The following is a 22,522-nucleotide window of genomic DNA, read 5'->3' as shown; positions in this document are numbered from 1 at the left end:
TCCTCCCACCCTTCCTTTGACAGGCTCTCTGCTCCCCCAATCCCGGCCGCCCTCGGGGGCGGGGCCCTCATTCTCGCCCCCCCCATCCTACCCTCTCCCCCCACCCCAGCAACCCCAGCTCCCCAGCTCCTCTCCTCTGTCCGCCTCTCCATCCCTTCATCTGTCTGTCCCTTCAAAGAGGGGGAGGGGGGTACCTGAGCCAGTAAGCAGCCCCTCCCTCCCCCTGTCCTGCGTCTCCTGCCCCTCTCCTGGGCCGGGAGGAGGCCAGGGTCGCGCGGGTCCCCATGGCTGGGGGCTGAGGGCCCGCCCCCCCCTCCTCCCCAGCCGCCACCACCTTCACCTCCCTTCCATCCTCGACAAGATGCCTGCTCCCGGCGCCCTCATCCTCCTTGCGGCTGTCTCCGCCTCCGGCTGCCTGGCGTCCCCTGCCCACCCCGGTGAGTCTGTCGGGCCATCCGTCTGTCCAGCTGCCCCCACCCCCACCGCGGCCTCGCTGTCTGCCCAGGGTCTGTCTGCCCAGGGTCTGTCTGCGGGGCTCCTGCTCCGTCACCTGGGTGCGCGTCTTCCCGCAGCCGAGCGGGGCCTGGGGAGCTGCGGGGATGCTGCCGCTGTCAGCTGGGCCTGTGCGAGGGAGGCTGGGGGCTGGGTGGGGAGGGGGTTCCGTTTGGGCAACATGTGTATGTGTGCATGCATGTGTGTGTGCAGGTGTGTGCAGGGAGCCGGGGAAAGACAGGGCCTCTGAGAGAATTGGGGGCAGAGGACAGCAATACTATTTCTAAGGGGGACACAACACAGGAGGCTGTCTCTGGCTTCAGGGGAGATCCAGGGCTTGCGGAGTTCTCTTCTCAGGGTCTTGGGATGGCAATAGTGGACGTGTGTGTGCTCCAAACGTCCCTAAAAGAGACAGGTCTCAACCTCCGCTAACTGAGGGGTTCCAGCATGGGGCAAGAATCTTCTCCTAGCCTGCAGTTAGGAGATCATCCTCTTCTCCAAATAGGGAGTAATGAGGCTGTCCATGGGAGCGTATTTTAAATTCTGCGAGCTCCAGGCCTCACTATTACTCCTCCTTCCCTCAGTCCTCACTGGAATTAATCTAAACCTAGGGTGATGGGATGGGGTGTGGGGGGGGTCCCAGATTGGGCCGGGAGGAGGGACCCCACCCCCAACCCAACCACTTGGGAAGGCCCCAAACTACAACACCCACAATGCCCCGGGGCATCCGACTCCTCTGCCAAGAGGCCTTTGGTTGCAGAGCATCATGGGAGTGGTAGTCCAAGATAGGCCAGAATGGTGGGGGGCATGGAGTCCAGGAGCCAGGGACTTGAAGCCAAGACCCTAGCCCAGCCCTGTGCCCACAGATGGATTCGCCCTGGGCCGGGCTCCTTTGGCTCCTCCCTACGCTGTGGTCCTCATTTCCTGCTCTGGCCTGCTGGCCTTCGTCTTCCTCCTCCTCACCTGTCTGTGCTGCAAACGGGGTGATGTCGGCTTCAAGGTGAGATGCACGAGGGAATTCAACGTGGGGACAGGACTCCAGCAAGGCTTTTCCCCTAGGGAGGGGGGCAGAAAGTCCCAGAGCACACTGTAGCCTGAAGTTATGGCAAGATCTGGAACCTTGGGGTGTGGAGATTGGGGATGGAAATTGGGCTGGGACTGGGGGACAGTTACGAGAACCATGGGGGGACATACTTAAGAGAAGGATGATGGCGTGTCTCTCAGCCCTGTGTTCTCCCACCGCTTAACTCTCCCGGCCACAGGAGTTTGAGAACCCCGAAGGGGAGGACTGCTCAGGGGAGTACACTCCCCCGGCGGAGGAGACCTCCTCCTCACAGTCGCTGCCCGACGTCTACATTCTCCCGCTGGCTGAGGTCTCCCTGCCAATGCCTGCCCCGCAGCCTTCACATTCAGGTACCGTGCCACACCCTGACCAAGATGCCCTGGTCCCACGGGGCAGGGCAGAAGGCCCTGAGTGTCTTCCTCCAGGGGCAGAGAGCTGACACCAGGGGCGGCTGAGGGGAAAGGCACAGGAGGGAGCCCCAGAGTCTTGGAAGTAGCCTGTAGGGAGGCAGTCAGAGATCATCGTAGTGGAAGCCATTGCTTAACCCAAAACCAGATTTGGGGATTCTTGTGGGGCAATCAATGGTGAGATCAACCTAGATCTCAATCTCAGAGGCAGCCAATGGGAGGCTGAAATCACACCATAGGATAGCAGGATGCCAACGGGAAGGACTGATTGGAGGCTGGAATCCTGTGGGCAGCCAATGAGGAGGCTGAGATTCTGACATGGAATGTTGGAGGCAGCCAATGAAGAGATTGGTGTTTGCTTGGCTCCCAGTCCCCACTGAGCTGGGGTGTGTTGGTGGCACTTGGGAGGGGAGAGAGGCTCAGGGGCTTCCCCCTCTTGCCCTCCCCAGACATGACCACCCCCCTGGGCCTTAGCCGCCAGCACCTCAGCTACCTACAAGAGATTGGGAGTGGCTGGTTTGGGAAGGTGAGTGCGGCAGGGGGTGGGAGGTAGGGCTCACACAATCCTGGGCTGTCCTGTTCTGTGTCCACCCCCTGCTCTCACCACTTCTCATCTGTCCCTGGCCTCCTCCTCCTGCTCCCTCAGCCCACCCATCCCCGCTCTGTCCGCCTCTCAGCCCCTCCTGCCCGCCCCATACCCCCCGCATCTGTCGGTCAGCACCTCCCTCCTCACTCCATTGACCACTCCGCCGCGCCACCCGGCTCTCCACGCGTCCGTCCGTCTGTCCATCCTTCCATCCGTCCCTGCGTCCATCGGACTCTGGGCCTGTGAGTCTCTCACCCCACGCCTGGTGGGGGATGAGGGTGGTGGGACACGAAGGGGGAGGCTGGAAAGGAAGGGGCACCTGGGAGCAGTGGGGTGGGGTGGAGCTGGTCCCCAGGGGACGGGGCTGGGGAAATGACTCTCACTGACCCCTGGTTGCCCCTTGACCAGGTGATCCTGGGAGAGATTTTCTCCGACTACACCCCTGCCCAGGTGGTGGTGAAGGAGCTCCGAGCCAGCGCCGGGCCCCTGGAGCAGCGCAAGTTCATCTCGGAAGCACAGCCCTACAGGTACTGGAGGCTTCTCAGTGGGCGTGGGCTCTGGAGGCCCAAACTCCAGGTTTGCACCTCACAGAGGTCACTTGTGGGAGTGGAAGGAGCACAATGTGGAGTCAAACCCAGAATCACCTCTTCCTGGCTGTGCAACTCTGGCATGAGGATTTCCCTCTGGGAGCCTCGGGTTCTTCCTGGGGACAGAGCTAGGGATAGGAAGAGAGGCAGCATGTTGGAGGTGGGGGGAGCACAGAAGCTGAGCTAGTGGCCCATCCCCTCCACTCTGAACCTCAGGATCTTCATCTGAAAGGGAGTCCAGGAAGCCCGAGTATCCTCAAGAAGAAGGCAGCTGAGAGGATGTGAGATTAAGTGCTGGCTGCCTGCTGGTGGTTCTCTTCCTCGGGCTGCTGCATGTGGATGAGGAAGGCTAGGAGTAGAATCACAGAGCAGGCCCTCAAGCAGATAACCAAGCAGGCCATTGAGAAGCTGTCCCCTGTCCCCCTGCCCCCTGCTACGTTGTGATGTCTGCTGCCTCCCATGCTTGATCTCCTTTCCACTCTAAGGGCTCCTAGAATAAGGTTTAGATAAACATTTGCCAGATAAATGCCTTATGAGATAGTGAGTTCCCTGTCACAGAAAGGGTGTGTACACATAGACCTCTTATCAGAACAGTTGTAAACATGGGGTTTACTCTGACAGACACAGACGCTGGATTTTGGCACTCCCTTGCTCCAAAACCTCCCATGGCTGCCTACTTCCCACAGGACAAGTCCCACTCTTCTCCACAGCCCACAGGCCCTGCTAAGTCTGACCCTGTTCCCTTCCTGCCACTGCCCCTCTTACTGACTCTCCCACATACAAGCTTCTCCCCTGTCATGGGGCCTTTTTGCTTGCTCAGCCCCAGCTTTGAACTGGGGGCTCCCTTCCCCTCCTGAGGTCTCCGCTCAGAGGGGCCTTCCCTGACACCCCACTCTCGTCTAAGGAGGGCCCAGGGATGCTGTGTTCTCCATAACATGGATCCCAGGTTGTCATTATTTTATCTGTTTACTTGTTTATTGCCTGTCTCTCCCTAGACCCATGCTGGCAACCACTAGTCACATATGGCCCTTTAAATTTAAGCTCAGTCAAACCAAATCAAATTAAAAACTCACTTCGTCAGCTACTCCCATCATATTTCAAATGCTCGACAGCCACCTGTGGCCAGTGGCTCCCATGTTGGATAGTGTAGATCTAGAACATTTCCACCTTCACAACATTCTTTCGGACAGCACAGGTCTGCATGGGCAGCTCAGAGTCCATCTTGTCCCTTGAGTACAAGTGCCACTGGCCCTCAGTAGGCATTTGCTGAGCAGGCTGCAAACCTGAGATCAAATCCTTTCTGGATCAAACGAGGATCACCATGCTGCCTAGCAGGAGCGTTGAGAGATCCGACAACAGAGTGGCTGGCCATGGCTCGGATTTGTAGGTGTGCAGCCAACCCAGGCTTCCTTCTGCATCCGCCACCCGAAATCTCCCACGTGGGGATCTGTAGTCATGGTTCGTGCCCCAGCACGTGGCAGGTGCTTTATAAACACTTTGTTGCCCGATTCTTCTACCAAGCAGGGACGAGAGGCCCTGTTCTCCCAGGAGGAGAAGATCACACCGAGTACACAGCAGAGCTGTGGTTAGAACGCAGGCAGTGGACAGCTGGGGCCTGCACACCGACCCTCACAGCGCATGCATGGCCCTTGCCTCCCACCAGGAAAATAACTTACGGTGCACCTACTCCTGGCCAAGCTCTGGGCTGCAAGCCTGAAATGTTAGAATCCTCCCACAGACCCCTAGGCCAGGTACTAGGGTAAAGTCCTTCATGCCACATGTTTTTATTGAGCATCTACTAGTCTAGGCACTGGGGACACAGCTAGGAACACGACACCCCAAATCTTTGTCCGAATAGAGCTCACCACCTAGTGGAGGAGACGTACATACATACACACGTACATACGTATTATACAATAAATAAATGAAGACATACATTTTAAGAAGAGAAAATAGCAGAGAATGCTAAGGACCATGAGGCCATGAGGCGGTGTGATATAGATGGGCATTGGACAGGGTCATCGGGGAGGCCGGGTTGACTAGGAGGAACCAGCCATGCAAGGCACGGTGGGAAGTGTGTTCCAGGCAGAGGGAACAGCAGGTGCAAAGGTTGTGAGACAGGAGTAAGCTCGCTGAAAGCGAGCAGCACTGCAGATAGTTAGACGGTGGGGGGGGAAAAAAATCAAACATGTTACAATGTCAAAATAAAAACAAGACCAATAGCTAGGATCTCTCACTGCCTACCAGCTTCTCTTGGATCTCACTGAATTCCTCTCCAGTCTGAGGGAATTACTATGACTGTCCCCATTTTACTGATGAGGAAAACTGAGGTAGGGAGAGGGGAAGTGACTTACCTAAGATTACACACCTAGGAAAGTGGGCATCAGGAGACTCCTACCCACAGTGGGAGGGTAGAGGAGGAGCATCCAGCTCAGCACTGGGGGGCAGGGAAGCCTCCTGGGGAGATGACATTGAGGCTGAGGCCTGAGGGGCGAGGAGGACTTCCATGAGGGGAGGGCATTCTCCAGAGAGAGAACTGTCAGTGCAAGGCCCAGAGTCTCAGCCAGGGCCTGTGCATTTGGGAAAACATCCATGGGGTGAAGCGATGCTGGCCAGCGCGAGGGCAGGAGAGGCCACAGAGCCGGGGCTCTCTCCTGGGGTGCTGGGGAGCCACAGAGGGCTGCGAGCAGGTGAACTGCAGATGGGGGACAAACGGAAGGGGAGAGACTGGAGGCACAGAGGCCAGGAGGAGGCTTGAGCCAGGGCTGTGGTGATGGAGAGGAGGGGGCAGAGAAGAGTGGGGGCAGGAATGAAGGGTGGGAGGGGTGGGGAGGAAGGAGAGGCAAGGGGGTGCCTGGGGGTCTGGCCCCGGAGCGGTGGTACAGGCAGTCCTGAGGTGGGGGCCTGGGGAAGGAGCCGGGGGTGGGGTGGGAAGAAAGGCCCAGTGAGAAAACAGACCAAAGAGGCTGAGGCTGCAGTCTGGTTCTGCTGGGGGGTTCGCATGGGATGCAAGGGGCTGCCTCCCTCACCCAGCCACTCCCCACCCCCAGGAGCCTGCAGCACCCCAACGTCCTCCAGTGCCTGGGCCTCTGTGTGGAGACACTGCCCTTTCTGCTGATTATGGAGTTCTGTCAACTGGTGAGGGTCTGGGGGAGTTGGGGGAGGGCAGAGTGGGGAGCTGGACGGGGCGCGGGAGGGGGGCAAGCCCAGAGCCCCAGGACTCTGGCATCGTCATCATCACAGACACCTGTGCTAACATTCCTGGAGCGCCTACTGTACCCGTGGCCGCCCTGAACTAGCGGGTGAGGTGGGTTCTGTTATTGCTCCCTTCAAGCAGCAGGGGAAACTGAGGCTCAGAGGGGCTACCCACACAGAGCAGAGGCCACCCCCATCCTCGCTGCAGACTGGCTGGATGTGTGAAACCTGGGAGGGGCCGGTGGTGCTGACTCCTCCATGCCTTCCTCCCAGGGGGACCTGAAGCGTTACCTCCGTGCCCAGAGGCCCCCCGAGGGCCTGTCCCCTGAACTACCACCTCGAGATCTGCGGACACTGCAGAGGATGGGCCTGGAGATCGCCCGCGGGCTGGCGCACCTGCACTCCCACAACTACGTGCACAGGTGGGCAGCCCAATGAGCCACGGGGAGGAGCTACTAAGGAGAAGGGGGAGGGAGGGGAGGCCACAGGGGAGGGGCTAAAGAAGGGGGGAGTGATGATTGGCTGATGCAAAAGAGGAGAAACCCAAGGAGGGTCAGGAGGCGGGGTCATGAGAGGAGGCGGGGTCAGGAGAGAAAGGGTTGCGAGGAGGGGGAGGAGCCAGCAGATGAGGAGGAGGAGTCAGCAGAGGAAGGGAGGAGCCAGGAGAAGGGTCAGAAGCAGCGATGGAGGAGTCAGGAGAGGAGGAGAAAGGGAAGGAATCAGGTATGAATGGATCAGGGGAAGGAGGAGTCAGGAGAGGAAAAGGAGCCAGGCGAGGAGGGGGAGGAGTCGGCCGAAGGGGAGGAGTGAGGAGACGAGGGGCCAGGGTAAGGACCACGAGGGGCAAAGGCGGAGTCAGGGGAGGGGGAGGAGTCAGCCTTAGGAGGCGGGGCAACGGGGTAGGAGAGGCAGAGACAGCTGTCAGAGCGAAGGGGAGGAGTCAGAGAGGAGTGGGCGGAGCCTGTCGGGGGCGGTGCTGCCCCTGCGCTCACTTCAGGCCGCCTTGCCCCCAGCGACCTGGCCCTGCGCAACTGCCTGCTGACCTCCGACCTCACCGTGCGCATCGGAGACTACGGGCTCGCCCACAGCAACTACAAGGTGGGGGCTGCCCTCCGTCGGGGCGGGGGCCTGTGGGGGTGCTCTGAGCCGCCTGACCCCGTCCTGGCCCGCCCCCCAGGAGGACTACTACCTGACCCCAGAGCGCCTGTGGATCCCGCTGCGCTGGGCGGCGCCCGAGCTCCTCGGGGAGCTGCACGGGACCTTCATGGTGGTGGACCAGAGCCGTGAGAGCAACATCTGGTGAGGACCAGCAAGGGGGAGGGTCACTAGATTTCACTGGTTCTGCGGATGGGGAAACTGAGGCCCGGAGGGGAGGTCCCTGGTGGGTCAGGGCTGGGCTCTGACCCCTCTCTGCCCCTCTGCTCCCCGCAGGTCCCTGGGGGTGACCCTGTGGGAGCTGTTTGAGTTTGGGGCACAGCCCTACCGCCACCTATCAGACGAGGAGGTCCTCGCCTTCGTCGTCCGCCAGCAGCACGTGAAGCTGGCCCGGCCGAGGCTCAAGCTGCCCTATGCAGACTACTGGTGAGGGCCGCCTTGCCCCAGGACCCCGACCCCCTACATCCCACCCAGCATGGTCCCAGCACCCCTGCCTCGGTTCCCACACCACCCACAGTCTCACTCGCCCACTTCCACACACCTCTCAAGAGTGAAGAGGGGACAGCCCCTCTGCCAGCATCTGCTACTTGAAGGGTGGAAACTGAGGCAGGGAGTGGCAGAATTACGATTTAAACCAAAGTTTAACTAACTGTGAAAAACTCCTGTTGCTTACTTGTCCCTGATTCCAAAACTCACAGCCCAAACAGGGACACTGCCCTGGCCATCATTTCCTCACATCTGCCTTGTTGTCCTCTCTTCCTCGAGGTCTCTATCACCCTCCGTGGTCTCAATCTGCCCCCCTCACCCCGTTACCCCTCTCTGAATCTCTGCCCTCCTGTTACCCCCTCTCTTGGTCTCTGTCCCTTTCCCTGGGTTTCTGCCCTGCTCACTCCTCCTGTTCCCCCTCACTCCAGGTATGACATCCTGCAGTCCTGCTGGCGGCCACCTGCCCAGCGCCCCTCAGCCTCTGATCTCCAGCTGCAGCTCACCTACTTGCTCTCTGAGCGGCCACCCCGGCCCCCACCACCGCCACCCCCACCCCGAGATGGTCCCTTCCCCTGGCCCTGGCCCCCCGCGCACAGTGCGCCCCGCCCGGGGACCCTCTCCTCGCCATTCCCTCTTCTGGATGGCTTCCCTGGGGCTGACCCTGATGATGTGCTCACAGTCACCGAGAGCAGCCGTGGCCTCAACCTTGAGTGCCTGTGGGAGAAGGCCCGGCGTGGGGCTGGCCGGGGTGGGGGGGCACAGCCCTGGCAGCCGGCATCTGCGCCCCCAGCCCCCCATGCCAACCCCTCCAACCCTTTCTATGAGGCGATGTCCACGCCCAGCGTGCTGCCGGTCATCAGTGCCCGCAGCCCCTCAGTGAGCAGCGAGTACTACATCCGCCTGGAGGAGCACGGCTCCCCACCTGAGCCCCTCTTCCCCAATGACTGGGACCCCCTGGACCCAGGAGTGCCTGCCCCTCAGGCCCCCCAGGCCCCCTCCGAGGTCCCCCAGCTGGTGTCCGAGACCTGGGCCTCCCCCCTCTTCCCTGCGCCCCGGCCCTTCCCGGCCCAGTCCTCAGGATCAGGCAGCTTCCTGCTGAGTGGCTGGGACCCCGAGGGCCGGGGCGCTGGGGAGACCCTGGCTGGAGACCCTGCCGAGGTACTGGGGGAGCGGGGCACCGCCCCATGGGCAGAGGAGGAGGAAGAAGAGGAGGAGGGCAGCTCCCCAGGGGAGGACAGCAGCAGCCTTGGGGGTGGCCCAAGCCGCCGGGGCCCCCTACCCTGCCCCCTGTGCAGCCGAGAGGGGGCCTGCTCCTGCCTGCCACTGGAGAGGGGGGACGCCGTGGCTGGCTGGGGGGGCCACCCTGCCCTTGGCTGTCCCCACCCCCCAGAGGACGACTCATCCCTACGGGCAGAAAGGGGTTCCCTGGCCGATCTACCCCTGGCCCCCCCCGCTTCGGCCCCCCCCGAGTTTCTGGACCCCCTCATGGGGGCGGCGGCGCCCCAGTACCCCGGGCGGGGGCCACCTCCCGCTCCCCCCCCCCCCGCCGCCACCTCCTCGGGCCCCCGTGGACTCGGCTGTGTCCCCCGATCCTCCTTCGGCCGTGGCCAGTCCCGGCTCACGCCTGTCATCTCCGGGCCCCAAGCCGGGGGACAGCGGCTACGAGACAGAGACCCCTTTTTCCCCCGAGGGAGCCTTCCCAGGTGGGGGGGCAGCCGAGGAGGAAGGGGTCCCTCGGCCGCGGGCTCCCCCCGAGCCACCCGACCCAGGAGCGCCCCGGCCGCCTCCAGACCCGGGTCCGCTCCCGCTCCCAGGGAACCGGGAGAAGCCAACCTTCGTGGTTCAAGTGAGCACCGAGCAGCTACTGATGTCCCTGAGGGAGGATGTGACAAGGAACCTCCTAGGGGAGAAGGGGGCGACCGCCCGGGAGACAGGACCCAGGAAGGTGGGGAGAGGCCCCGGGAACAGAGAGAAAGTCCCGGGCCTGAACAAGGACCCGACAGTCCTGGGCAACGGGAAGCAAGCCCCAAGCTTGAGCCTCCCCGTGAACGGGGTGACAGTGTTGGAGAACGGGGGACAGAGAGCCCCAGACATCGAGGGGAAGGTGGCCATCGAGGAGAAGGCGGGCATCGAGGAGAAAGCAGCGGAGAATGGGGGCCTGGGGTCTCCAGAGAGAGAAGAGAAAGTGCTGGAGAATGGGGAGCTGACACCCCCAAGGAGGGAGGAGAAAGTGCTGGAGAATGGGGAGCTGAGGTCCCCAGAGGCCGGGGAGAAGGTGCTGGTGAATGGGGGACTGACACCCCCAAAGAGCGGGGAGAAGGTGTCAGAGAATGGGGGCCTGAGATTCCCCAGGAACATGGAGAGGCCGCCAGAGACTGGGCCTTGGAGAGTCCCAGGGCCCTGGGAGAAGATGCCCGGGAGTGGGGGTCCAGCCCCCATGACCGAGGAGCCAGCCCCAGAGACCTCGCTGGAGAGAGCCCCTGCACCCGGCACAGTGGCCTCGTCCTGGAACGGCGGGGAGACAGCCCCTGGCCCCCTTGGCCCAGCCCCCAAGAACGGGACACTGGAACCCGGGACCGAGAGGAAAGCCCACGAGACTGGGGGGGTGCCGAGAGCCCCCGGGGCTGGGAGGCTGGACCTCGGGAGTGGGGGCCGAGCCCTGGTGGGCACGGGGATGGCCCCCGGCGGCGGCCCCGGAAGCGGCGTGGACGCAAAGGCCGGATGGGTAGACAACATGAGGCCACAGCCGCTGCTGCTGCCGCCACCGCCGGAGGCACAGTCGAGGAGGCCGGAGCCAGTGCCCCCGAGAGCCAGGCCGGAGGTGGCACCCGAGGGAGAATCCGGGGTCCCAGACAGCAGGGCCGGCGGAGACACGGCACCCAGCGGAGACGGGGACCCCCCCAAGCCCGAGAGGAAGGGCCCCGAGATGCCACGACTGTTCCTGGACTTGGGACCCCCTCAGGGGAACAGCGAGCAGATCAAAGGTGAGGCTGGGGGAGCACAGCTGGGGGCCTGGCTCCTTCCGAGGTGTGTGAGGTGTGTACTGCGGCTGAGGTTGTGGGTCAGGCTGGTGGTGACGAATGCGGACCCTGGAGCCACACCACCTGGGCTCCAATCCTGGCTCTGTCCCTTGCTAGCTCTGGCCTTGGGCAAATGTCCTTACTGCTCTGTGTCTCAGTTTCCCCATCTGCCAAAAACAGATGACAAGGGAAGCACGTACCTCTTGGGTTGTTGTGAAGGTTAAATGAGTTAGGACTTCCAAAGCACTTAACCCAGTGCCTGGGATTCAGTAAGCACCTGATTTTATTATTGCCGCCATTCCTGCACACCAGGGATCTCAAACGCAGATGCCCACAGGGGCCAGGCAGGATAGGGTGGGAGGGTGGGGATTGAGGAGAAAGTGCCTTGTCTAGAGAGGGCAGCCAGTACTGAGGAATGCCCACCCCGGTGTTGCCCAATCTGCTACTTTTCCCTTTTAAACCAGAGCTCTGGGTTTTTTTAACTGGTTGCAACCAATTCAAAGGAAGCCTGTCTGTGGGTGGGCCAGGCCCCCCCGGGCTGCCAAGATGTGATCTCTGGTTTAAACTTTCCAATGAGCTAAGACATCTATCCAGCATGCCAGGCCTTCTGTGTGCCAGGCCCTGAGCTGTCCAAGGCTGGGACCCAGGGAGCCTCAGACCCTGCCCTGACCTAATCCACCTGCCATGGGACTGGTGAGCTGGAAGGTGTAGAAATGCCTTCTGTGAACACTGAGTTTTGGTAAGAACACAGGAAATGTTTTGCTGCAGAGGGAATTATTTAATATAAACGGAACAGTAAAGGTAAACAGGTTCTGTTTAGATGTGGAAATAGGGTTTATGGTCCCACCAGAATCTCTTCGAGGCCCGATTTCCTTAAATACTGGTATGAAAATTCCATATGCCTGGGTCCCCTTTTATACTGGCAACCTCATAGCCACACTTGAGGAAGGGTTATCATCTCCGCCTACTAGAGCAGCCCGTGGCTCAGTGGGTAAGGGTCAGGCAGGAGACTCAACACAAGACTTTCCTTCCTCAAAGCCCTCAGTGGTAGAACTCCACCACTTCCTTGAGATTGTTGTGGGGAATCTGTGACCAGCTGTGTTAGGAAAGCCCCTGGGCAGCATGAGAATGTTGGGGGATGAGCAGCTAAGATGCCTCAGAGCATATGGGTTGGATTAGGGTTGCTGGGTGAGAAGAGGAGGCAGGGAATGGCCTGCTTTTTTTCACTCAGTGAACTCCTAGTCATCCTTCAAGATCCCACCCAAATTTCCCCTTCCCTGGAAAGCCTTCCCGATTTCTAAAGGCTGTTGCCCTGTCCTTTATCTAGGTACCCACAGTCCTGATAGCTCCCTCTATGCAGCATCCCCTGTAACCCCATCACCCTGAGATGGTTGGTCAGGGAAGGCCTCAACAAGGTGACTTTTGAACAGACGTGAAAGAAAGGAGGGGGTGAAGCAGGTGGACATCAGGGGGAAGAGTGTTCCAGGTAGAGGGCACTGAGATGGGCACTACCTTGGTATGTTTAAAGAATAGCAAAGGTCAGTGAAACTATAGAAGAGAGAATAAGAAGAAGAAAGTGACCCTGTCCATACCCATCTTTCTCCCTGCCCCAACCCTGCCCCTCCTCTCATCCCTTCATTGCCCCCCACAGGGCCTGGCACACAGTTCGCTTATGCACTAATGTGGGAATGAGTGGCCACTGTTCATTTGCCAATGAGGAAACCGAGGCACAGAGAGGTGGATCTGTTTGCCCAGGGACACACAGCAAGTGAGCAGGATAGGCTTGGGATTCCAAGCCAAGTTTCCTCATCCAGGGACCTGAAGCCTTTCCCTTCCCAGCAGTCTGAGAACAGGGAGTCTTAGGGCAGATAAAAGGGCCTGCAGATGGTTGGACACCCCAGTTTTGGCAGCGGAGGGCCAGAGAGGGGAAGTACCTTGGTCAGTGTCACACAGCATTGTGTGTGATACTCATTTATTAATTCCACAAATATTAATTTAGTACTCCTGTGTGCTTGGGGCCTAGAAATTGGCTATGAATGAACCAGACTCAGTCTCTGTTCTGTGGCGAGGCAAGCACTAATGCAAACGCCACAGAAATATAGTTACACACTGAGATAATCTGCTCAGAAGGAGAAGAGTTCAGCGGTATGGGGCTCAGCCTGGGTGCTCTTGACCTCCTGGGAGATGTCTGCCGGCCCTGAAAGCCCAGAGCCAGAGGATAGCAGGACTTGCGTTAGAAACGGGAGGCCAGGCAGATGGAACATCATGTGCAAAGGCTTCGAGGTGGGAGGAACAGAGAAGCGGCCCATGTGGCTGGCTGGAGGTCAAGTCACAGGAGGTGAGGGCAGAGACTGGACAGATCAGCAGGACCGGGGCACGCAGGCCTCGTGGGCTGTGGAGAGAGTTGGAGCTGTACGCCGTGGGCACTGGGGAGCCGTCGGGAGGTTAAGCACTGAGCGGTGGGGGAGAAAGGCCCCAGTGCAGCCTTCAGTTCACAGAGGCGGTGGGGGCTGAGGCCTAGGTTGTACTGGGGGCTTACCTGAGGACACATAGCTAGGTGGGAAGGCCTGCCTCAGTTTCCCCCAGGACAGGGGCTCACCGGGTCTCTCCCCTCACAGCCAAGCTCTCGCGGCTCTCGCTGGCGCTGCCTCCGCTCACGCTCACGCCATTCCCGGGGCCGGGCCCGCGGCGGCCCCCGTGGGAGGGCGCGGACGCCGGGGCGGCTGGCGGGGAGGCCGGCGGGGCGGGGGCGCCGGGGTCTGCGGAGGAGGACGGGGAGGACGAGGACGAGGACGAGGAGGAGGACGAGGAGGCGGCGGCGTCGGGCGCGGCAGCGGGGCCGCGGGGCCCCGGGAGGTCACGGGCAGCCCCGGTGCCCGTCGTGGTGAGCAGCGCCGACGCGGACGCGGCGCGCCCCTTGCGGGGGCTGCTCAAGTCGCCGCGCGGGGCCGACGAACCAGAGGACAGCGAGCTGGAGAGGAAGCGCAAGATGGTCTCCTTCCACGGGGACGTGACCGTCTACCTCTTCGACCAGGTGCGTGACCCGGAAGAGCGCCCCGGCCTGGGGTGGGCGGGGCCTGGAGGGAGGCAGAGCCCTGATGGGACGGGGTCCAGGGCGGGGTCTGGAGGGAGGCCGAGCTCTGGGGGCGGGATCTAGGGCGGAGCCTGAAGGAAAGCCGACCCCAGAGGAGGCGGGGTCTGTGCGGGGGCGGGGCCTGGAACGGTTTCTGAGGAGAGCCCAAACCTAGGGTGGGGCGGGACAAGGCCTGGAGAAAGGCCAAGGTTAAAGTTGGGGCGGAGCCTGGGGTGGGGCCGATCGGGCGAGGCAGGGGCGGGGCTTGGGGAAACACTGGTCCGGGAAATGGGGCGGGACTAGGAAGATAAGTGGAGGCCTGAATGTGAGGGCGGGGCCTGTGATGGGGCGGAGCCGAGAGCCGCGATGGGACGGGATGAGGGCGGGGCCTGCGATGGGGCAGGGGTCTGGAGGGGCAGGAGAGGCCTGGAGAGTGAGGGCGTATGTGGAAGGAAAGGGAGTACCTTGGTAGTCATGTAGCTGAGCCTGGAGAGGCCAGGTAGAAAGTGTTTAGAGGATTGGGGCGTGGCCTGGATGCTGTGGGCAGAGCCTAGTGAGATTGTAGCCATAGTCCTGACCAGCGTTCTGGTGGCCGTAGAGGCTGTGGGGCTGGCTCAGGCTGGGGCGGATCTTACCCACTAGGCAGGAGCCATGGCTAGGCTGCAGGTGGGGATTAAGAGATGAAGCAGGTAGTGTTAATATATTTTGGGGTGGGGTCAGGGGTGGGCGGACCTAATGACTGGGGCGGGTTGAGGATTGTGTTTAGAGTAACCCGGGATAGTGTTGAAGAGAAAAAGGGTGGGCGAGGTGGCGCTTATGGACTGGGGCATGCCTAGATAAACCTGGGGCGGGCACACCGGGATGAGATCATGACATGAATAAGAACAGGGTCAAGGGCTGAGGCCTGGGCCACTGAGACAAAGGGGTGGGACTTGGATGGCTGGAGCAGGTCCGCTTCTGGGGCATTGCCATCAGCCCCTGCGTGGGATGTGCAGAGGATGGGGTAGGGGGTTGGAGGGCCGAGGGCCGTAGGATCAGGCAGTTCTGGGGCCCAAAATTAGACGCCTGCGTTCTAGATCTCAGAGGCAGGTGGGACTGCCTGAGAGTGCGCGTGGCTTGCAAAGATCATATTGGGTTAGGGGCTTCTGTGGAGGCGCGTTAGGGAGCGAGGAGAGAATTCCTGCGGTGGGCTAAACACCTGGGGGGGGGGCTCCGCAGTCAGGTAAGGAGCCTCCCTCCGGCCAAGTGGAGGCCCTAGGCCTTGAAGCCAGATTAGGGGCTCCAGTCCCTTCTCCAGACAGTGAGAGTCAGTGATTATAAATTGGGATGTCTGGAGTTCCAGAAATGTTAGCGGGTTTTGTTGTTTTGGGGGGATGCGGTGGGTGGGATGTAATGGTTCGTCTCCTCTGGTCCCCCCTAATCTGCCTTCACAGGAGACGCCAACCAACGAGCTGAGCGTCCAGGGCCCCCCCGAGGGGGACACGGACCTGTCAACGCCCCCAGCGCCCCCGACGCCTCCCCACCCCGCCACCACCCCCGGAGATGGGTTTCCCAGCAACGACAGCGGCTTTGGTGAGGGGCGGGGCCGGGGTCTGGCGCGGACTGAGGGGCGGGGCCAGAGAAGGGGCGGGGCCGGAGGGCGGGAGCTGAACTTGGGGTTGGGGACACCTGTGTCTGAGGGTCTGACGGCTTCCTCTCCTCCCCGCCGCCCCTAGGAGGCAGTTTCGAGTGGGCGGAGGATTTCCCCCTCCTCCCCCCGCCAGGCCCCCCCCTGTGCTTCTCCCGCTTCTCCGTCTCGCCTGCGCTGGAGACCCCGGGGCCCCCCACCCGGGCCCCCGACGCCCGGTCCGCAGGTATCGTGCTTCGGGCCCTCGGCCCTGCCCCACCTCTGCCCATCTCTGTCGCTCCTTTCTTGTCCCCATGTTTGAATTTCCCTGCCTCTCTCCTCCCAGTCTCTTCCTTCCCCACTCTTAGTCACCGCTGACGCCCCACCGGCTCTGGAACTAGCTGAGGCCAGGCAGTGTTCATCAGAGGTCTTGGACAGGCAGGCCTCTCCCCGAGCCTCAGTTTCCCCTTCCGTAAGGATCCCCCCAGCTTTGGCCCATCTTTATCCCATCTCTGGGCTCAGACTCTGGCCTGGTACTTGCCGGATCCTGATCCCACCTCCGTTTGAGGGGCGCCTTGGTCAGAGGCAAGACGAGGAGAGAGGAAAGGCGCGTGCTCACAGCTGGGTAGTGCGGACCAGAGCAGGGGACATGGCCAGGGAGTGCGATGACAACGGTACTCCTGCTGCTAGGAGCCGGCCCGCATGTAGACCCTGCACGGATGGGGTGGAGTCCAGTCTCGTCCCCATTTAACAAAGGAGAAACTGAGGCACAGAGAGGAGCGGGGCGCCAGGATTCATACCCGCGCTGCCCGGCCTGAGTCCATGCCCCCTCCAGTAGTCAACATTCGTCAGGTTCCTCTCCTGTGGCGCCTCACATCCGCCAGATCATTAGTCCGCATGCCACCTTGGGAAGGTGTCATGTCACCCTGAGTTTCTGAGTGTGCTGATGCCGAGGCCACTGTCTGGAAGGGAGGGCACAGGCCAGTCTCACGCGGCAGGACTGGCGCGGGTTGGGCTCTCTGCTGCCCCCTGCTGCCGATCTAGAGAACAGCCCTGGCGCCGGCCCGGCCGGTGGAGCCGTTCCCGGGAACCCAGCTAAGGTAGAAGGTGCAACTGGAGTTTTTCAGGGAGTTTCATTCCCGCTCCGCCAAATCTTTCGTGAGTCCAGATACTGGACTCAGCTGCGTGACCTGCCATGCCTCAGCTGCGTGACCTGGGGCAAGTCACTTTCCCGCTATGTGCCTCAGTTTCCTCGTGTGTAGAATGGGAACCATAACAGAATCTAACTCATAAGATTGTTGAGGGGATTAAATGGCTTAGTCCTGCTGTGTGTGCAGCACGGCGCCTGGGGGTCTCTAACCACTAGCTGTTATGGCGCTTAATTACGTAGCCGTTCCCTGAGCATCCGCTGCCGGCAGGCGCTGTGCTCGGCACAGGGGATTCGGTGGCGGGCGGGACCCGTGATCCCTGCCCGGCATTCCCACGCACAGACCGCACAGTGCCACTGTAAACACAGCATTGCAAATGCAGCGGTGCCAAGAAAGCAGACGACAAGATAAAAGGGCTTCGTTTCCCAGGTAGAAGTGTCTTTTAACCAGGACTGGAAGGGTTGGTTGTCATTAACTAGGTGAAGGGGAAGGGGACGGCATGCAAGCAGAGGGGACAGCTTGCACACTGGGCCTGAGGCAGGAAAGAGTTTGCCAGTTCGAGGAACAGAAGGGGCACGGATGTGGCTGGGGTTGCTTAGAGAGCATGGGAGGGTGAGGCGAGAGCCGGCAGGGCTGAACAGGTACGGCTTGGGTGGGCTGAGGGCTAGGACCTCGCCCTGGGGGCACTAGGGAGCCATGGAGGACTATAAGCAGGGGAGGGGCAGGGGCAATGTTGAGTGTAGGAAGACCCCTCTGGGGCCATGTGGGGGCTGAGGAAGGGAGAGAGTGGAAGCTGGGAGGCTGGGGCCAGGAGCCAGGAGGGAGAGGATAGGAAGACAGGGCTGCAGGAGTTGAGCGGGTAGGGTGCGGGACAGGGCAGAGAGACACAAGGGCAGGAGGGACAGGACTGGGGGCTTACTCATTCTTCACTTGGCTGCATCCTCAGGCCTCACCCCGAATGTCACTTCCTCCCTAAGGCCCCCATCTTGGGGCCCCTGTGAAGACAGGGTGGGGTGGGTTCCAGGGCGTGGGGACACCAGCCAAGTGGTGAGTCAGGGCTGAGGCTAGCAGGGCCAGCAAGCGAGGATGACTTCACCTTTAATCACCAGGAGAAGAGACGGAGGGCCCAACCATGCGAAACCCCAAATCCCTTCACTCAGTCAACAATTATTCCTGCTGCAGCGTGGGCTGGGCAGCCGCGGAGCCCGTCTGTCTCCCAGGACGTGCCGTGGAGGCCCCGGGCAGCGTCCTCCCTTCCATGCTCAGCATGGTTCTGTCCCCAGAGTGAACGTGTGCTAGGTGCTAAGTGATGTTACATATCCCAACGTCTCCCCGCTCCTTTCAAAAGGAAACGAAGGTCATGGCTCCCATTTGAAGAGGGAAACTGAGGCTCAGGGACAGGGATGGAGGGCATGGGCTTGGCCCAGGTCCCCCTGCTGAGAAGTACAGAGTAGAGAGTAAGAGGAGAACCCACACCCACAGACCTTGGTTTTCTGGATCCGTGGAATGGTGGGGTTTTCATTCCAGTCTCGGGAGGGCAGACGCATCATCAGGGAAGGACAGGCAGGTAGGAAGCTCTTCCACAAGGTCTGGGGGCGGCCCAGAGTGAGAAACGGAAATGAGATTAATGACCGGGCATCAGGGCTGACTGCGGGACTCAGAACTGCTGGGGAAGGCCTCAGAGCAGGGGACATTGCAGTGCAGGCCTGAGCTACATGGGAAGAGTGTTCCAGGCGGCGAGAGCAGCAAGTGCAAAGGCCCGGGGGTAGGACTGTGCTCAGAGCATTAGAGAAACAGCAAGGAGGTCCCTGTAGCTGGAGCCAAGGGGAAGAGAGGGGTAGGTGAGGACAGAGAGGGCAGAGTGGGTCACGCAGGACTTGTGGCCCACAGGGAGGGCTTTGCTGTCACTCTGAGTAAGTTGGAAGCCAGGAGCCTGTTCCTCCAGTAATTTCATTTCCCTCTCCACTCTCTTCATGCCCAGGCCCCGTGGAGAACTGATTCCCCAAAGGCCTGACCCCTCTGCACCCCCAGAAGAGGGGTTGAGAGTAGAATCCTCTGTGGACGATGGAGCCACTGCCACCACCGCAGACGCCGCCTCTGGGGAGGCCCCTGAGGCTGGGCCCTCCCCCTCCCCAACCATGTGCCAAACGGGAGGCCCAGGCCCCCCACCCCCCAGCCCCCCGGATGGCTCCCCTGACCCCCCAGATCCCCTTGGTGCCAAATGAGGCAGGAAGCCCCTCGCCCTTCCCTGGAGAGCCACCTTTCTTGGAACTGAAGTGAACTCTTTTGGGCCTGGAGCCCCTCGGCACAGCGGAGGTCCCTCCTCACCTGCTCCTGGCCCCAGACAGGGGCTGCAGGCTTCGGGGACCTGGACCCCCCATCTTGCGTCTCCCCTTCCCCTCCCCAGCCCGGCCCCTGGAGGGGCCTCTGGTTCAAACCTTCGCGTGGCATTTTCACATTATTTAAAAAAGACAAAAACAACTTTTTGGAGGAACGCGGGGCCTGTGTGTGTTTTGGGAGGTGGGGAGCGGAGGATTCAGGGAGCCGGGCCCTGCTCTGGGTCTGGTGTGTGCGTCGCCGGACTTCAGCTGCAGCCTCCACTGACGGTTCCAGGGGCCACCAGGAGCCACGAGGCTTGAGAAGGTGGCAGCTTGGGGTGGTGGCCAGGAGCTGTTCTAGGGCCAGGGATGGGCTGGTGGGGTGGGAGCCCAGAAATGACCTGCTGATACCCACCCTGGGTCACGACAACATCTCCCACCTCGGACTGGCACTTCCAGTTCCCCAAAGGTCAGGGGCCACCTCACTGTCCATGTGGTTCTGCCTCAGTTTACCTGTTTCTCCATGTGACTGTTCACCTCTCTGACATTCTCACCGCTTGTCTTCACCCTAACCACTCTGTCCCTTCACTCTTCTTTGTTTTTGTCCCTTTAGCTGCCTGCCTCACGCTGCCCCAGTTTTGGTCCCCACCTGATCTGGTGTTTTCCTGTCTCCCCGTCTGAGTTGCAGCCTCCTCCTTCGTGTCTAATTCTATGTCTAGTTCTGTTTCTTTGTCTGAGCTCCTCCCTGCCTGCACTTTTTTCCTCCCTGTCTCCCTGTCCCTGTCATCTTTTCCTTATTCTTTCTGCCTATGCTTCTGTTTCTCAGTTTCTCCCGGACTGTTTCTGCCTCTAGCTGCCTGTTTCCCTGTGTCTAGCTCTGTCTTTGCCTCTCTGATCTCTTGGCCTTGACCTGTGCCCCGTCACCTTGGGACCAGAAGACCCACTGACGTATCTGAGGGATGCTGTTTAGATGGGGGAAGAGGGAAGGGGGAGAGGTGGGGGACCCGGCTGGGATGCTAGAGACTCCGGCTTAGGAATTAAGGTGGTAAGGGCATTAGGGTCACATGTAAGTCCTGGGGGCTTGGGGAAAGGAGTGTGAGAGGATAAGGTGTGAGCCTCTTCGTGATCCTGTCACTGCTGGTACCCCTGGTGGTGCTTGAGCTGATCTTGGGACATGGCTGCCTGCGGTGGGTGCTGCCTGAACCAGGCCAGGGAACAGCGAGGGCTGGACCCCGGGATCTGAGGGAGGAGGAGCGGGGGCCGGGACCCCTGAGTCTGAGCGGAGGGAGGAGCAGTATGTTAGTTCTCTAGGGCCGACATAAAGCTCCTCAAATTGGGTGGCTTAACCCACAGAAATTTGTTTTCTCCCAGTTCTGGAGGCTACAAATGCAAGACCAGCGTCAGCAGGGCTCGTTCCTCCTGCGGGCTGTGAAGGAGAATCTGTTTCAGGCCCCTCCCTGAGCGTCTGGTGGGTGCTGGCAATCTCTGACATTCCTCGGCTTGTAGATACATCACCCTGATCTCTGCCTTCATATCCACACAGCCTTCTTGGGTGTCTGTCTCTGCATCCAAATTTCCCCATTTTATAAGAACACATGTCATATTGGATTAGGGCCCACACTAATGACCTCATCGTAACTAATTTTATCTGCAATGGCCCTATTTCCTAAGATCATATTCTGAGATGCCAGGGGTTAGGATTTTCATATAAATTTTGAGGGACACAATTCAACCCAGTCTTAATCCATTTTGTGCTGCTATTAATAGAATACCTGAGGCTGGGGAATTTATAAAGAAAAGAGGTTTATTTAGCTCAGATTCTTTTTTTTTTTTTTTTTTTATTTTGAGACAGAGTCTTGCTCTGTTGCCTGGGTAGAGTGCAGTGGCATCATCATAGCTCACTGCAACCTTAAACTCCTGGGCTCAAGCGATCCTCCTGCCTCAGCCTCCTCAGTAGTTGGAACTGTCTTTTCCATTTTCAATAGAGACAGGGTCTCGCTTATCGCTCAGGCTGGTCTCAAACTCCTGAGCTCAACTGACCCTCCCGCCTCAGCCTCCCATTGTGCTAGGATTATAGGCATGAGCCACAGCGCCTGGCCTATTTAGCTCTGATTCTGATGGCTGGAAGGTTCCAGATTGGGCAGGTGCATCTTGTGAGAGCCACCCTTAGGCTGCTTCCACTCAAGGCAGACAGCAGAGGGGAGCGGGGATGTGCAAAGAGATCGCAGGGGAAGAGGAAGCAAGAGAGAGAAAACCAAGGAAGACAGACTCTTTGTTACAACCTGCTCTCCATTCCCGAAAGCAAGAACTCACTTGCCCCGGGGAGGAGGGGAGGAGGCGAGGAGGGGAGGGGGGGAGGAGGGGAGGAGGGGAGGAGGGCATTAATCTATCCATGACGGATCTGCCCCCATGACCCACCTCCCAACACCGTCACATTGGGGGTCAAATTTCTTTTTTTTTTTTTTTTTTTGAGACAGAGTCTCACTCTGTTGCCCAGGCTAGAGTGAGTGCCGTGGCTTCAGCCTAGCTCACAGCAACCTCAAACTCCTGGGCTCAAGCGATCCTCCTGCCTCAGCCTCCCGAGTAGCTGGGACTACAGGCATGCGCCACCATGCCCAGCTAATTTTTTGTATATATATATTTTAGTTGTCCATATAATTTCTTTCTATTTTAAGTAGAGACGGGGTCTCACTCTTGCTCAGGCTGGTCTCGAACTCCTGACCTCGAGCGATCCACCCGCCTCGGCCTCCCAGAGTGCTAGGATTACAGGCGTGAGCCACCGCGCCCGGCCTAGGGGGTCAAATTTCAATGCGAGTTTTGGGGTGCACTTCTCCCCGCCTCCCCAGCCAGGCCATCTTGCACCTGCACAGCCTCCTCACTCACCTCCCTGCTTCCACCCTACTTGCCTCCAAATTATTCTCCTTGCAGCAAAGCGCACCCACCCAGGTTAGACGTCTTCAAAGAGGAGACAACAGGACTTGCTGATGGTTGGGTCAGCTGGTGAACGATGGTGCTTTGACTGAGATGGTCGAAAGGGAATATTTTACGGGCAAAATCAGCAGTTCTGCTTTGGCCAGATTAAGCTGGAAATGCCTGTGGCTCAGCCAGAGGCCCCTCCCACAGCCTTAATCCAAACACGTGGCGCGCCCGCTTCAGGCCTTTGGAGGGGTCCCCATCCTGCTAAGAATACATCCCAAGTCCCTCCCATGGCTGACCGGGCCCATGCCTGCCCTCGGACCTCGTCAACTGTGCCGTAGCTACACGTTCATTCCGAGGGGCAGGCAGGGAGCAGCGAGATAGTGCTGAGACCGCCATTTACCCAGGGACCGTCGTGGGTCGATGATTCCATTTCCCCGGAATCTTTGGGAATTCCGCTTTCTCATTTG

General features: G+C 60.1%; 1 protein-coding gene across 1 annotated transcript; it reads left to right on the top strand.

Annotated features, from left to right (window-relative positions):
- Nucleotides 1–361: 361 nt before the first annotated feature.
- LMTK3 (lemur tyrosine kinase 3) lies at nucleotides 362–18,855 on the top strand. The gene is given in 16 exon segments (XM_069457594.1): nucleotides 362–437; nucleotides 1,359–1,492; nucleotides 1,755–1,905; nucleotides 2,412–2,488; nucleotides 2,957–3,075; nucleotides 6,186–6,273; nucleotides 6,604–6,752; nucleotides 7,344–7,428; nucleotides 7,508–7,629; nucleotides 7,762–7,911; nucleotides 8,400–9,504; nucleotides 9,506–10,955; nucleotides 13,610–14,025; nucleotides 15,498–15,636; nucleotides 15,780–15,917; nucleotides 18,800–18,855. Coding segments are annotated over 16 exon segments (4,416 nt in total). The 3' UTR covers nucleotides 18,817–18,855.
- The last annotated feature ends 3,667 nt before the right edge of the window (nucleotides 18,856–22,522 follow it).

Source organism: Eulemur rufifrons, chromosome 24, assembly GCF_041146395.1.
Source record: "Eulemur rufifrons isolate Redbay chromosome 24, OSU_ERuf_1, whole genome shotgun sequence".
Classification (NCBI taxonomy): domain Eukaryota; kingdom Metazoa; phylum Chordata; class Mammalia; order Primates; family Lemuridae; genus Eulemur; species Eulemur rufifrons.
The sequence above is the reverse complement of the archived record's forward strand: the minus strand, read 5'-3'. Positions and strand labels throughout refer to the sequence as shown.